General features: G+C 49.0%; 1 protein-coding gene across 3 annotated transcripts in view; it reads left to right on the top strand.

The window, feature by feature from the left end:
* The window catches only part of MAP3K7CL (MAP3K7 C-terminal like), a 31,072-nt gene extending 21,017 nt beyond the window's left edge, over positions 1-10,055 (top strand). For all 3 annotated transcript variants that reach the window (XM_037161431.2, XM_053657843.1, XM_037161432.2), the window contains 2 exons: positions 1,197-1,312; positions 9,606-10,055. In XM_037161431.2, the coding sequence (XP_037017326.1) occupies positions 1,197-1,312; positions 9,606-9,786 (297 nt within the window). In that variant the 3' untranslated portion in view covers positions 9,787-10,055. The remainder of the gene's footprint in view (positions 1-1,196; positions 1,313-9,605) is intronic.
* Positions 10,056-12,567: the final 2,512 nt, after the last annotated feature.

The following is a 12,567-nucleotide window of genomic DNA, read 5'->3' as shown; positions in this document are numbered from 1 at the left end:
TGGTGAGGTGGGGAGTTCGAGGACACACTCGCGGAAGCCAGGAGCTCTGCATTCTCCTGGCAGGAGATCCCTCCCCCGCGGCGGACTGCCTGGCGCCGCTTCCCAGCACGCTGCTGTGCGGAAAGGGGCAGCGGTCCCAACAGGCTGAGCACACGCTGAGTGTGTTCCTGGGGCCGTAGGGAAGGGCGCTACACAACATGGTTTCTATCAGATTCTCCATGACTCAGGATACAGGCGTTCCACAGGGAGGTCAAGTTCCTCCAAATCGATTTTGAATTTTCTTTCTTTTAAAAGACCTCTATGCAGAAGTCTTTTAACAGAAATGGTGGCGAATGAGAAGGGTCACTGCATCCATCGATCAGACAATAAACTGCAGGATTTCTATTACTTCCTGGATGGGTTCCCCACGTGACATCCAAAGAGAGCTGTGTCCTTGCAGAACATAATGCGCAGAGTGACCAGTACAGGGTTCATTAGTTCTCAACTTACCGACATGAAAAAGCGAGGATCTGAGCAGACACACAGTTTACACGTCTGGACCACGGTGAAGGGAGGGTCAGACAGAAAAGCCTGTTGAACAACAAAATCCTCCTTCTCAGATATCATGTAACATTCTCTCTAAATAATTGAAAAGTGACAAAAACTCCTTAAAAGACTATTATTTAGTGGTTCTAAAAATAATGGTTTTAATAACGTCGCTAAGTAGAAATTAGAGTTATAAACTCAGTTCTTTAGAACTTACAGAGTTATAAGCGAGTTCTTTAGAAACTAAGTTCTAGACATAGGCTTTTCGACACGTGGAGGTCGGGAAGGGCTGCCTGGGGGTCTCGGTCCCTCACAGGGGTCGGAAGGCACCGGAAGCCGGGCTCTCCAGGCCTCACTTGTCACGGGGCCAATTTATTTCCGGCCCAGCTTCCGCCCTTCAGCTTGGGAGTACGCCCCAGAAGGGCGCCTTTCTGGTAGGGCTGCTCTTGTCGGTGATAAGAAGCCCGGGTTGCAGGACCAGAGCGCCCGGGGCCATCGGCACAGGGCGTGAACCGCTCCCAGGCCGCGCCTCTAATGCGGGGCTGGGCCTGCGGGGCACGTGACAGAGCCCGTGTGTGACACGTGAGGTCCCCGGCCCAGGCTCCAGGGGCGCAAAGGGCTTGGTGATTTACGGATACAGGAAAATGACTGACTTCTCGTTGTTCCTGAAGCCCCTGCCGCCTCGTCAGGACTCGCTGGAGTCCATGCAGGTCTTCCGGCAGCACTGCCAGATCGCGGAGGAGTACCACGAAGTGCGCAAGGAGATCGCGCTGCTGGAGGAGCGGAAGTAAGCGGCGGGCCGGCGGGCGGGCGCGGAGTGGGCACGCGCAGAGGGCATCAAGTTGCTAGGAAACGTGTGGGCACAGAAACGACCCAGGGGGCGCCTCTGTGGGTTCCATGTTTTATTTTATGAGTAGTGCGAGGAACGGGGGTGCTTCCTTCCTTCCAAAAGCCAAAATGTCACCTGGAGCCATACTCTGTGGCCCGTGAACGTGCCCAAGGGCCCCAGCACTCTTTGGCTGCAGGTGGATTATACTGAACGTTTACCTGGAGGAGGTCCCAGGGCAGAGAGTTAGGTTAGGTTCAGGGTTAGGGTGACACGAGCGGGCTGGATGAACTACGCATGCGTGCTGGGCGTACGGCGCATGCGTGCTGGGTAAGTAATGCATATTAAAAGTGACTCGTGTGTTGAATCCAAACGTCCTGTCTCTCGTGGTGTGCTTCTCCCTTTCGTCTTGCTGAAGAGACACATCATATATATTTATTAATTTTTAAATCGAAGCCAGTGAAATGTACTGTTTTGAGGAATTTATGAAATGGTCGGGAGTTTGCAAGCCCAGCAGGGCAGTTGCTCAGATTAGACGGCGGGGAGCGCAGGGTTTGGGTCCGGACTTCTGCACGTACCACGAGGCCCCGGTTGCAGGGGGACAGACCTTTGCGTATCTCCTCGCTTTGTGGTGTTAAGAACGTGACATTGTGCCTGGATTCTGGTAATAGAAGATGAAAGATGTTTATGAGATCAGAAGCACAGCTTTCTCAGATTTTTGAGGCTCTCTTGTTTGGGAGTTTTTGTACGTTGACTGGAGCGTGCAGGTGGGACATTTACATACAGTCCAAGTCCTGAGAAGTTTCATAAAGGAGCTGCGGAAGCTGATTAATAGTGTGACCAGGGTGAGGTTACAGTGTGCAGGTGAGAGTGCGTGCGCCGACCGTGATGTGATATCCTAACAGAAGAACAGGTGCTTCTGTGTTTATTTGTAAGCTCTTCTGATTGACTTGCAGGAGGACTTTGTCAACTAAACCAACACGAGGCTCTTTATTCGGGGGGTGATGGGAGACTAATCTACTAAATTACAGGATCTGCGAGGTTACGTTTTTGTCTGCCGCCTTTACAGAACACACCGGGACACTGGCCCGAAGGCGACCCACCGGGTGTTGGGTGGAGATGCCCCGCTGCGCTGTCGAGAGCGGTGGTGGCTGTGGGCCAGAAGGCAGAGCTGACTCTAGAGGGAAGGTGGCTTCACCTAACCTTCCAAACCACGAAAGTGCTGGCCGGACCCCTGATTAGCTGCTCACAGGCCTTTCTAAACAGCTGGCTAAGTGAGAGGCAAAGGCCAAATTCTTTTGTTATTTTTTTCCTTTCTTCTTCATAGTCTACCACATTTGTTTTTCATTATTCCCGCTTCTGCCATTTGGGAAGGGGACTCGGGGGCTCCAGGTCAACGTCCTGTTGCCCTTGGTTGTCCTGCCTGTGGTTTTCGTCACTAGGAGGGGATGCCCTGAGCTTGGCCTGGATTTCAAGACAGACCTCGCGGGGGTGGGGGGTGGCCTTCGTGCCTTGTCCCTCTCTGCCCCACCCCCACCCCAGTATCCCATAGGGACGTGCGCTTCTTCGGAGCCCCTTGGAGTTCCCTGGAAGGACCGCGTTGGCCCTTTCTGTGTGCTGCCGCCCCGCCCGGGTGCTGCCCTGCTGACTGTACGTGCAAACGCAGAAGCCTTGTCACATTCGGGTCCCACCCCCGAGCGGGGAGCTGTGCGGAGGGTCCGACATGCATGAGGGTGACTGAGAGTGGCGATGATGGGAGGTTATAACGCCCCCCATGCAGACGCTTTGTTTGTAATTTCTTCGGTCCATTATTAAATATGGAGTACGCATCTGCGATAAAGACTAAGATAAATTGAGGAAATAGAAAGTATGGTTATATTGTAATTATAATGAGGGTTGTCTTCCAAGGGTTATTGGTAACCATCATTTTCCTGGACACTTCCATGAAGCAGAGATTCATTTCGCAATAGATGTTTTCCTAAACAGATCTTGTTTTCAAGCAACAGAAACTGGGCCACGTGGATTTGACCTAAGTAATTGGCGGCCCGTTTTTTGATGATTTGGATGAAAGTTTCTACCCGATCTTTTCCTCCAGTGTGGCTAATCATGTTGCCCCCAGCGATCGGTGAGTGTCAGCGGGGCGCCAAGGGAGACGCACCCTCAGGTGCCTCCTTAGAAGAGACTGGTCGCTGGCCGGCTGCAGGCTGAACTTCTCCGCGTCTCCAGAGGGGGTCTCCCTGGGTCTTGTTCAGGGCCCACATCGGAGCCAGGAGAAGCATTAGCTCTGTTACTTTAAATCGTGGTGTTGGGCGGGTACGCTTTTTTCTGGGATTGTAAATTCAGCATAGAATGAATTTAACTTAAAGAATCACTTTAGGCCTATTGACTAATAATGTAAGAAAAGCCTGTTCGTACTTTAATTGGATCTTTTTTTTTTCTTCTCAGTTGAAAAAAAATTGCAGTTTTATTGAAAGTTTTATAAAACTTACCAAGAGGTCTTACATGTTCAGAGAGTTCCTGCTACCATTTCTGTCTATTTCTTTCTAGGCCTTTTGCGGGTGAATATTTTGATATAATTACATATCTAGTAACATGAAATATGTACAGGCTTTTTAAAGTTAATATTATAAGCTTTTTATGTAACGCATGTAGTTTTGTGTATGTGATGGAAACACACGGGAGTGAGGTGTAGACCTTTTATGACTTGAAATTTATGACTAAATGGCCTGACAGAAAGTGTTTAATATACACCATTAAACAGCAGTTAGAGGCGCCGTTTGATTCGCAGTGAGTGAAAGTGGCTTTTCCCAGGTGTTTTGTCTTGTTCAAAGGGTTGATCCCTTGACTGTCCCGTGTGAGAAAGTGTGCCAGTTGTTGTATTAAGCGATAGGCTTAGAATGTCACAAAACTGACACACTCTTAGAAATGCCAGGTTGACCACTGTCACCAAATTAAAGAAAGTGACTCAGGGGTTCTCACTGCACTCACAGGATTGTACAACCACCACCACAACTTCAGGACATTGCTGTCACCTGGAAAGCACCCTCGTCCCCTTGGCAGCCAGTGGTGCCGCCGGCAGCCGCCCCCCTGCTCGCCAAGACTGTGGGTTTGCCTATCTGAGTGCTTCAGCTGCATCCCGATGGGATGTGTTCTTTTGTGAACAGCTTCTTGTATGTGGTGCAGTGTTTGCGAGGTTCATCCGTGTAGCGTGTGTCGGCCGGCCCTTCAGTCCTTTTTATCATCGAATAATGGCCCTTGAACGGACAGACCGGATTTTATTAATCTGTGTCATCAGCTGATGGACAGTCGAGTGGTTTGCACCTTTGGCTGTTGTGAGTGTTGCAGCTGCAAATGCCTTTGCACAAGGTTTTGTGTGGACATGAGGGTCTAATTCTGGCGTGTTGTGTGACTAGGAGTGGGACTGCTGAGACACACGACAGCTCAGCCTGCCACCTTCTGAGGGGCTGCCCGCAGCTGAAGGGGCCACCCCTTTATGTTTCCAGGAGGAACGTCTGAGTGTTCTCATCGCCCACATCTCTGCCAACACTTACAGCGTCTCTGAGACCGTAGCCGTCCCAGTGGGTGTGAAGGGAAGTCGCGTGTCGTTTTCATTCATACTCCCTGATGGCTAAAAATACTGACTCCTTTTTCTTGTGCTTTTTGGCATTTCTGTGTCTTTTTGGTGACATGTCCTTTCAGCTCCTTTGACCATTTTTAAAAAATTGTGTATTTATTATTGAAAAAAGTTATAGAATTTTAGTTGGTTTATTCAAAACATTAGAAAAGGGTTTTCATGCAGAGTTAACCACAGCCGGTGCCAGCCATGTTTTCATGGCCTTTTTAAAAGACACGAAAGGGCGATGGGGGAACGGCAGTCCCCTTGGGGGGACCCGTCCGGAGGGAGAGAAAGGGAACAGGTAAGTTTCGTCGAAAAGGAGCCCTGCTTTGGTTTGTAGCATTTCTGAAATTTCCAAATGTTTAGCTAGAAACGTTTATTTCTTTAGGACCCCAAAAGCAGAGGATTTTAAACTGCATGCTCTAGAACCCCTCCATTTGGGAATGGAGGGGTGTTGGTCAGAGACTGGACCAAGGCCAAGCAGAGAAGTTCCAATTTTATCTCTTTTACTTGCTTCAGTTCTTTGAAAAACACACCCCACAGCTACAAAATATTGAAAACCAAACATCACTGTCAGAGTCTAAGCACATCCTGTTAGATGAGACCCCGGAGGGAGGGTTTCACTGTCTTAGAGACACGGTTCGTGGACCTGTCGCCCCTCAGGTGTTTGCAGGGCGGGTGGTACCTGGGGAGGACATTCTGTCTTCTCTCCCGGGGCGTCTGATGTGGGTACGAGACCTCTGGGGGTGGCATAGGGTTCGAGTCCATCTGCGCCTAGTTGTCAGGGGCTTCCCAGGACTGTCGTGCAGAGCGAGCGTCCAGACTCGAGGACAAGTCCTGGTTTGCAATAGGGTTTCCATAAATACTTGCTGAGTGAATGAAGAAAGAACTAAAGAGCTGTCTTGGCTCCTCACTGTGCTCCAGGGGGTGAGAGGGTCACGGGATTCTTTCAGTTCAGGGTTTAGTTCTGTGTGAAACCCCAGCATACCAGAGTTTACGGGGCTATGAGACTACACTTTTCATCAATGCCCCAGGTATGATGGTCTGGGCGCCTCACGTCGCCTAATTACAAGCAGTCCATCCTTTTAACTGGCGTCTCTCATCCAATCCTCTCCCTGCAACCACGTTGAAGGAGACAAAACATTTATCTCCTTTGCTAAGGAAGAAGGCTCCAATTTCTGGGGGAGCCAAGTGAGGAAATAGTTTACCTTTCACCTTATTCCTACCCACAAATTAATTCTTTTGGGGGGTGGTAGTGGAAAAATCTATTTTCTTTAGAATAGTGGTTTGTAACTGGGCCAGAATTTCAGTCCCCCACCCCCAGGACACTGGCAAGGTTTGGAGGTGCTTTTGCTGAGATAACCGGTAACTTTGGCATCTGCTGAGTGCCAGCCAAGGGTGCTGTTACACCCCCCACGAGGCCAGCACACAGGACAGCCCCACGGCAAGATGGTCCGGCCCTAGGGTCCACGTTGCTGAGACTGAGAAACTCTACGGCACTCCGCTGCCCGCCCCCACCCGGGAATGGTGGTGCCTCTGGCTTCCAGGAGACAGATTCCTGTGTGCCTCATGCATTACTCAGTCCTGGGCCTTCAGCACCACCGTCTAGCCGGTGCTGTGGACGTCCCAGTCCGGTCGCATGCACTGTTCTCCCACCTGCAGGAAATGAAGGCAGGCAGGCGTTCACGCCCCTGGTGCCATTGCCAGGAGTCTGCTCCTTCTCTCTGTATAAATGCTTGTCCTGCAACACATGCTTGTCTAGAACCAACGGTGTCATCTACATCACTAACTAAAATAAAACTCTCGTGGTCAAGATAGCATGTTATTATGTTGCCCCAAACTTGTTACCTCACTGCGGCCAAATTCTCTAGGACTTTGTCTTTTCTAAATAAAAGTCTTTACTTAATTTTGAAAGTCGCCACAAGCATGGTGTTAGTCTTTCTAGAAACTGAGAAATATATGCCTGATGATGAATCTACATCCTGACTTCCTGCAACATGAAGAATCTCCTTAGCTTTAGACTCAGTTGCCTCAAAGTTTCAATGTTCCCTTTGTCAAGTCACTTGGAGTTTCTCTTCACTCATTTTGTTTAGCAAACAGAGCTTTTCCAGGAATGCGGTCTGGGATGGTCCGGCTGATCTATGGCAGACCCAAGGTCACTGTCTTTTCTCTGGTGGTTACAGCGTGTGGAAACTCACAGGTCTTGCCTTCTGTCGATGGTGATTTTCTGCTCTGCATCCATTCTACCAAAGAGACTGACAGAAACCATAAATGGGAACTCAAGGGCAGGACCACATTCTAGCCAGTGAGGGAGGCTGATTTGTTCCTTAGCATCTATTTATAAGATTTTCTCTGCAGCGATCATGTGCCGGCAGTAATCATGAATTGCTAATGGATGAGCCTAAATATGTCTGCATAAATAGGTCTCGGAGATGATGGACATTTTGACAGTATTCATTGAATATATATATGGATAATTGCTTTCAAATACATGAAACTAATTTAGAAACCTATCAGTTAAGTCTTCTTAATTCTAACAAGAAAGAGATTATTACTGACTTTCTCTGAATCAAGAAGATTCGACCAGACGATCATGACCAATCCTTTCGGTGATATTGTAAAATCTGTGATGTTTGATGTATTTTCTCTACCCATCAAAATTATCAACACGTCCCCAGGAATTTTAAATGAGGTCAGACGTGGATCCAGGGTGGCAGCCACGGTTGTACCCAGGACTTCCAACTCTTCCACCATGATGTGAAAGCAAACTCTGTTTTAACCTGAATTATTTGTGGGATACAGTTGATTGGAAAGGGGAAAAAAGTAGGAATAGAAGATCTGGTGGGTGGAGAGTGTAGAGGCATGTCTTTTACTTATGTAAGTTTTACTAGTCAATTTCTTGAAAATCTTTTTCAATTACAATTTACATTCAATATTATTTTGTATTAGTTTCAGGCATACTGCACAGTGGTTAGACAATCCTATACTTTACAAAGGTTCCCCTCAATATTTCCAGTACCCAACTGGCACCCTACATAGTTATAATAATATTATTGACTATGTTTCCTGTGCTGTACTAATCAATGTCTTTAATGTAGTTACATAAGGAGCTCGGTTTCTCAGTTTCTCATATTTAATTATTGACATCTATTGCCTCAACCGTGCTTAGAGGTAAAGAACCATAAATGAGAGTGGCTTGATGCTGGCTCTTTCTTATTAGCTGTATGAATTTTTCAGTTAAATTAAGCACTTTGAATTTCTCTTTCCTCATTTTTTAAAATATGCATCATTTGTCTCTGAGGTAGCTGACTCCTCAGTATTCATTCAGCAAGTATTTATTAGGAGCCTTTATGTTCTAAGCACTGTCAAACATTCAAAGATCATTAACAGCCTGAAGGAACTTTGCGCTGCACATGTCACCGGTTCAGACCGCCTCCCATTGCCCCTGTTGTGTGACATTTTGCGCTCCATTGCCCTAAACACTCTAGTGACTGTCTTCTAAGAACAAGGGCGCTCTCCCCCCCCTAGTAGCCACAACACAATCGTTAAAGGGTATGCAAGTCTGTAGTGGCCATTTCCCAGCCCTGTCCTTCACTGCTAGTTTTTTTCAGGCCACAATTGCACCTTTCATTTATTTGTCATTTCTCTCTAGTTTCCTTAAATATGTTCTTCTTGAGGAGCATAGGCTAGCAATCTTGCAGACCTCTCAGTCTGAAGGTGCGTGCTGCCAGCGTTTTGGGGAGGAATACGCCGGGAAGGATGACGTGTTCTGTGATATCCTGGTCCCACTCCCAGGGACGTCAGGTCAGAACGCTTGACTCAGTGGCCTTCAGGCGTCTCTGCACTTTTCCCTGCAGAGGAGGAGATGCCATGTGCGCTTATATTGTAGCAAAAAATCATTCCGCTTAGGAGTCACTGACCCGCGCAGTGGAATGGCCCAGTTTGGGGTCGTCATGTGTATTAAATCTAAACAGGGGCTGTGAGTCTTGAGCGCCTCTTCATGCATGTTCACAGCAATGCGGTGTTTCCAGGCGTGGACCGAGAACTGCGCGAGTCTGTTGCGGCCCGTCCCTGCCACCACCTCAGCCTGCTCCCGGGGTTCCGTCTGCACCGCAAATGCAGGGTCTTGTTTTGTACCTTAGGGGAAGGCAGGGAAAGTAATGCCTGCAGGAAGGAGTGGAATTCTTCGTTCAAGGGACCAGTGAAGATTTTTTAAACTCAGAGACAGAAAACAAAGGAAGATACCCGAACTGGGAGGGCGAATGGTAACAGGGGACAGAGAAAAGTTCTCCCACCAATAAGGCAAGAGAGAGCGTCTTAAGTTATAGGCAGATTTTAGGGGTTTTCCCCTTCAACTACCTGTAGTTTTTACTATTTGCTGTACCCTTAAAAAGATTCGCTCTTTTGACTGTCCAAGGATTTGTTGAGCGTCTCCTGGACAATGGTTGGTTAGTACTATGCGATGTCTCAGCAGAAGTGCTGGTGTGAAATAAAGGAGGCAGGTGCGGCGGGTGGGGTGCGCACGTGCAGACGGTGGGACGCGCAGATGCGCAGGGTGGGACGCGCAGGCGCAAACGGCCAGGCTCCCAGCCCTGCCCCGGCGCGTGCGCTACAGCGTGTGCTCTTCCCCGTCTGCAGGAAGGAGCTCATGGCTAAGCTGGCGCAGGCGGAGAAGGAGAAGGTGGATGCGGCCCAGCTGGCCCGCGAATTCGAGGCACTGACCGAGGAGAACCGCGCCCTGAAGTTGGCACAGTCCCAGTGCGTGGAGCAGCTGGAAAAACTCAGGGTCCAGTACCAGAAGCGACAGGGCTCGTCCTAGCTCGGCCCGAGCCCAGGCGCAGCGTGCGCGCTGCGGGCTCCCCACGTGGCCGCCGGCGCTGGAGCCAGTGCTTGCTGTCCAGGCTCATGGGGGTGGGAGGGGATGTTATACTTTAAATAAGATGACTAAAGCAAACCTGTTACCCTTATCTGTTTTCAGAGATTGTAATTAGCTTCCAAGGTATTTTTCTTATTTAGGAAGATAGGAGCCTCCTATACATCAGGGTAGAAAATGGCAGAAATAGAATATTGGCTCCACTAAGAATCCCAAACAGACCGCAGAACAGACCAGCAAGATGCTCATGGTGGGCCCACAGCTGTGCATTAAATGTCGCATCATCATGGTGTCCTTGGGCTCAAGGCTGAGCCGTCAGAACGCCCCGACATGTCCACGTGTCCACGTCCTCCTGAGTCAGCTGCCCTCGGGGGTGGGTCAGCCCTGAGGCTGCGCAGCTGCGCAGCGTAGGAGCTTTGTCTCCGAGGCGTGCGCGCAGAAAGTCGGTCTGTGCCCGAGGCGCCCTCCGGGCGGTTGAAACAGGGATTAGCAGACGAGGTGTCTTCCAGCCCTGCCTCCCGGGAACCACCTGCCTGTGCCGTGTGCTGGGGGGCGGGGAAACGGGAAGGGGTTGTTTAGACATTACTTTGGTGAGTTCCCATAAAAACAGCAAAATTGTAACTACTGCTTTGTTTTAGATTTAAGGTGTTTTGGGTCAGTAATAACTGATGAAACTATGTGAGTAAATTCAGGATTAAAGCGATTTTCCCTTGTTTTACTTATCACCGTATTTCCCCAAATTGATCTCTTCGTTTTATCTCCATTTCTATTCATGTAACTTCTTTTTCATTAAACATGATCAATACTGTCAGTCTGCGTTTTGTCCTTGTGTTAACCTCCCTGGTGCTTAGAGTCAGAGCTGGCTGACCCTCCTCAGAGGTTCTTAGCCAGGGTTGCATGTTCTGAAGAGCAGCGAAAGCCCTTTCCTTGGAAAGACCGTGGCTTCTAGATGAACAACTCGGCTCTGATACTACCCACGATGCATTACAGTCTCCAGCAGGGATGGCCCCTCACAGAACACTGGGGGGTGGGGCAGGCCAGGTAAACAAGTTCCAAAATCTCTTTACTCTGCCAGAATCAAAATAGCTTAACAGGGTCAAAATAGTTTAACACTCCTTGTATTGTGTGGAGAAGGTGCTGGGTAAACAGGTTTCCCATCTCTGCTAGTCTTAGCCCAAAACTTTTCTGTTTCCAGAAGACACCCATTCATGACTGAAAAGCAAGCATTTCTCTGGGGGGGGGGTGTTTCAAGCAGACTTTTATTCATTAGTAATATGAAAACATCACCCACTTTTGCAGCAAAAAGAAACCTAAGAGCAAAATCCTTGTCAGTTTCACATTCTCGTGTGTCTGCCACGTTCCCCTCGGTCCTTTCTCCCCGGCACAGTGTTTATGTGACACAAAACCACGCGGGAGGTCTCTGTCTTCAAACACGCTCACGGCATAGTCCTGCTGTTCGCCGTAGTGAGAACGTGGAGAACATCCCCAGTGGGCACCGCGGCCCTGCCGGTGTTAAGGTAAACGCGCTTCCTGCTTTAGAGCTGCAATGGAGGGAAAATCTGACCAGCGTTACTTTCTGCGCTTGCTTTCCCAAAGAATCTGCTATTTGTGGGCCATTCGCTTTAACCACCGTGAGAGAATGTGGTTACGTGGGGCCAGAAGTCAAACCTCTGGTCTTAGTGGAGCTTCTCTGAGCTTGGATGCACCACTAGCTCAGGACCATACAGAATTCAAATCACAAACTTTCTTACACACTTGTGTTGGGTCACAAACTTCTAGGGAGCTTCCTCCACAGGTGGGGGGCAGGCAGAGATCTAAGAGGAAGGCCGACATTCCAGGTGGGAGGTGGCAGGTGAGGCTTGTCTTGGGCGATGGCAAGAAGACTAGTTTTCCCCATCCACCCTCCAAATCGTAAAAGTTTATGTAGATGCCCTAAGTGGGTGCAGTCACATGCCCAAGGGGCTTTAACTGGGTCATACCCAGTACACAGAGTCCCAACTGCATTTCTATTCAAAGGCTGATTTCTCGCGGTACTTCTGGGAGCTGGGAAGGCGAGCAGAGGTCATGCTCCAAGGGCGTGGAAGGTGGGGGACCTCCAACGGCTCTGCCCTGGCCCAGCTCTCGGGTCAAACCAGTGGTCACTACTTTCTTCCTCTCCTTTCTTTTTCCTTCTTCTCCCTTCTTTCTCCTCCTTCTCCTTTCTTCTTCCTATAAAAATGCAAAAGGAATTTATTAATTTTGCTTTTGAAATTGTTTGGCCCGAGTTAGAGATTTAATTCATCAATGGGTTTGATTTCTCAGCAATCATTATGTGTCCTCAGGATAACTTGGAAAAATCTGACCTACATGTTTCCAGAGCTGGTGAGAGAATGGAGAATATTCTTAAGTAATTAGAACTCTTAAGATAATAATTGCACCTGTCATTGTAACTTTAGAGAATGGTGATCAGAGGTGCGGGTACAGTCCCATCCCAGAAGAACACAGAAGGTGTGGTGTCGCAGGCAAAGCTGAGGTGACCTGCGAGGTCACAGCATTCCTGCTCAGGCCCCGTGAAGACCATTCGAGTGGTCAGATCGCTGATCTGGGAGAGAGATAAGGCCCCTGCTCATTTTCGGTGAGGTGCAGAGTTACAGGCGCTGCTGGCCTTTGAATACAGTGACCCCCAAGCTGACCACAACCAGTGACATGTTACCAACACAGGTGCTCAGGTACCAGCCGATAGTGGTG

Source organism: Artibeus jamaicensis, unplaced genomic scaffold (genome assembly GCF_021234435.1).
Source record: "Artibeus jamaicensis isolate MK-2021 breed Jamaican fruit bat unplaced genomic scaffold, CSHL_Jam_final scaffold_474, whole genome shotgun sequence".
NCBI classification, from domain to species: Eukaryota; Metazoa; Chordata; class Mammalia; order Chiroptera; family Phyllostomidae; genus Artibeus; species Artibeus jamaicensis.
Note: the sequence above shows the minus strand (reverse complement) of the source record. Positions and strands in the feature narration are given on the sequence as shown.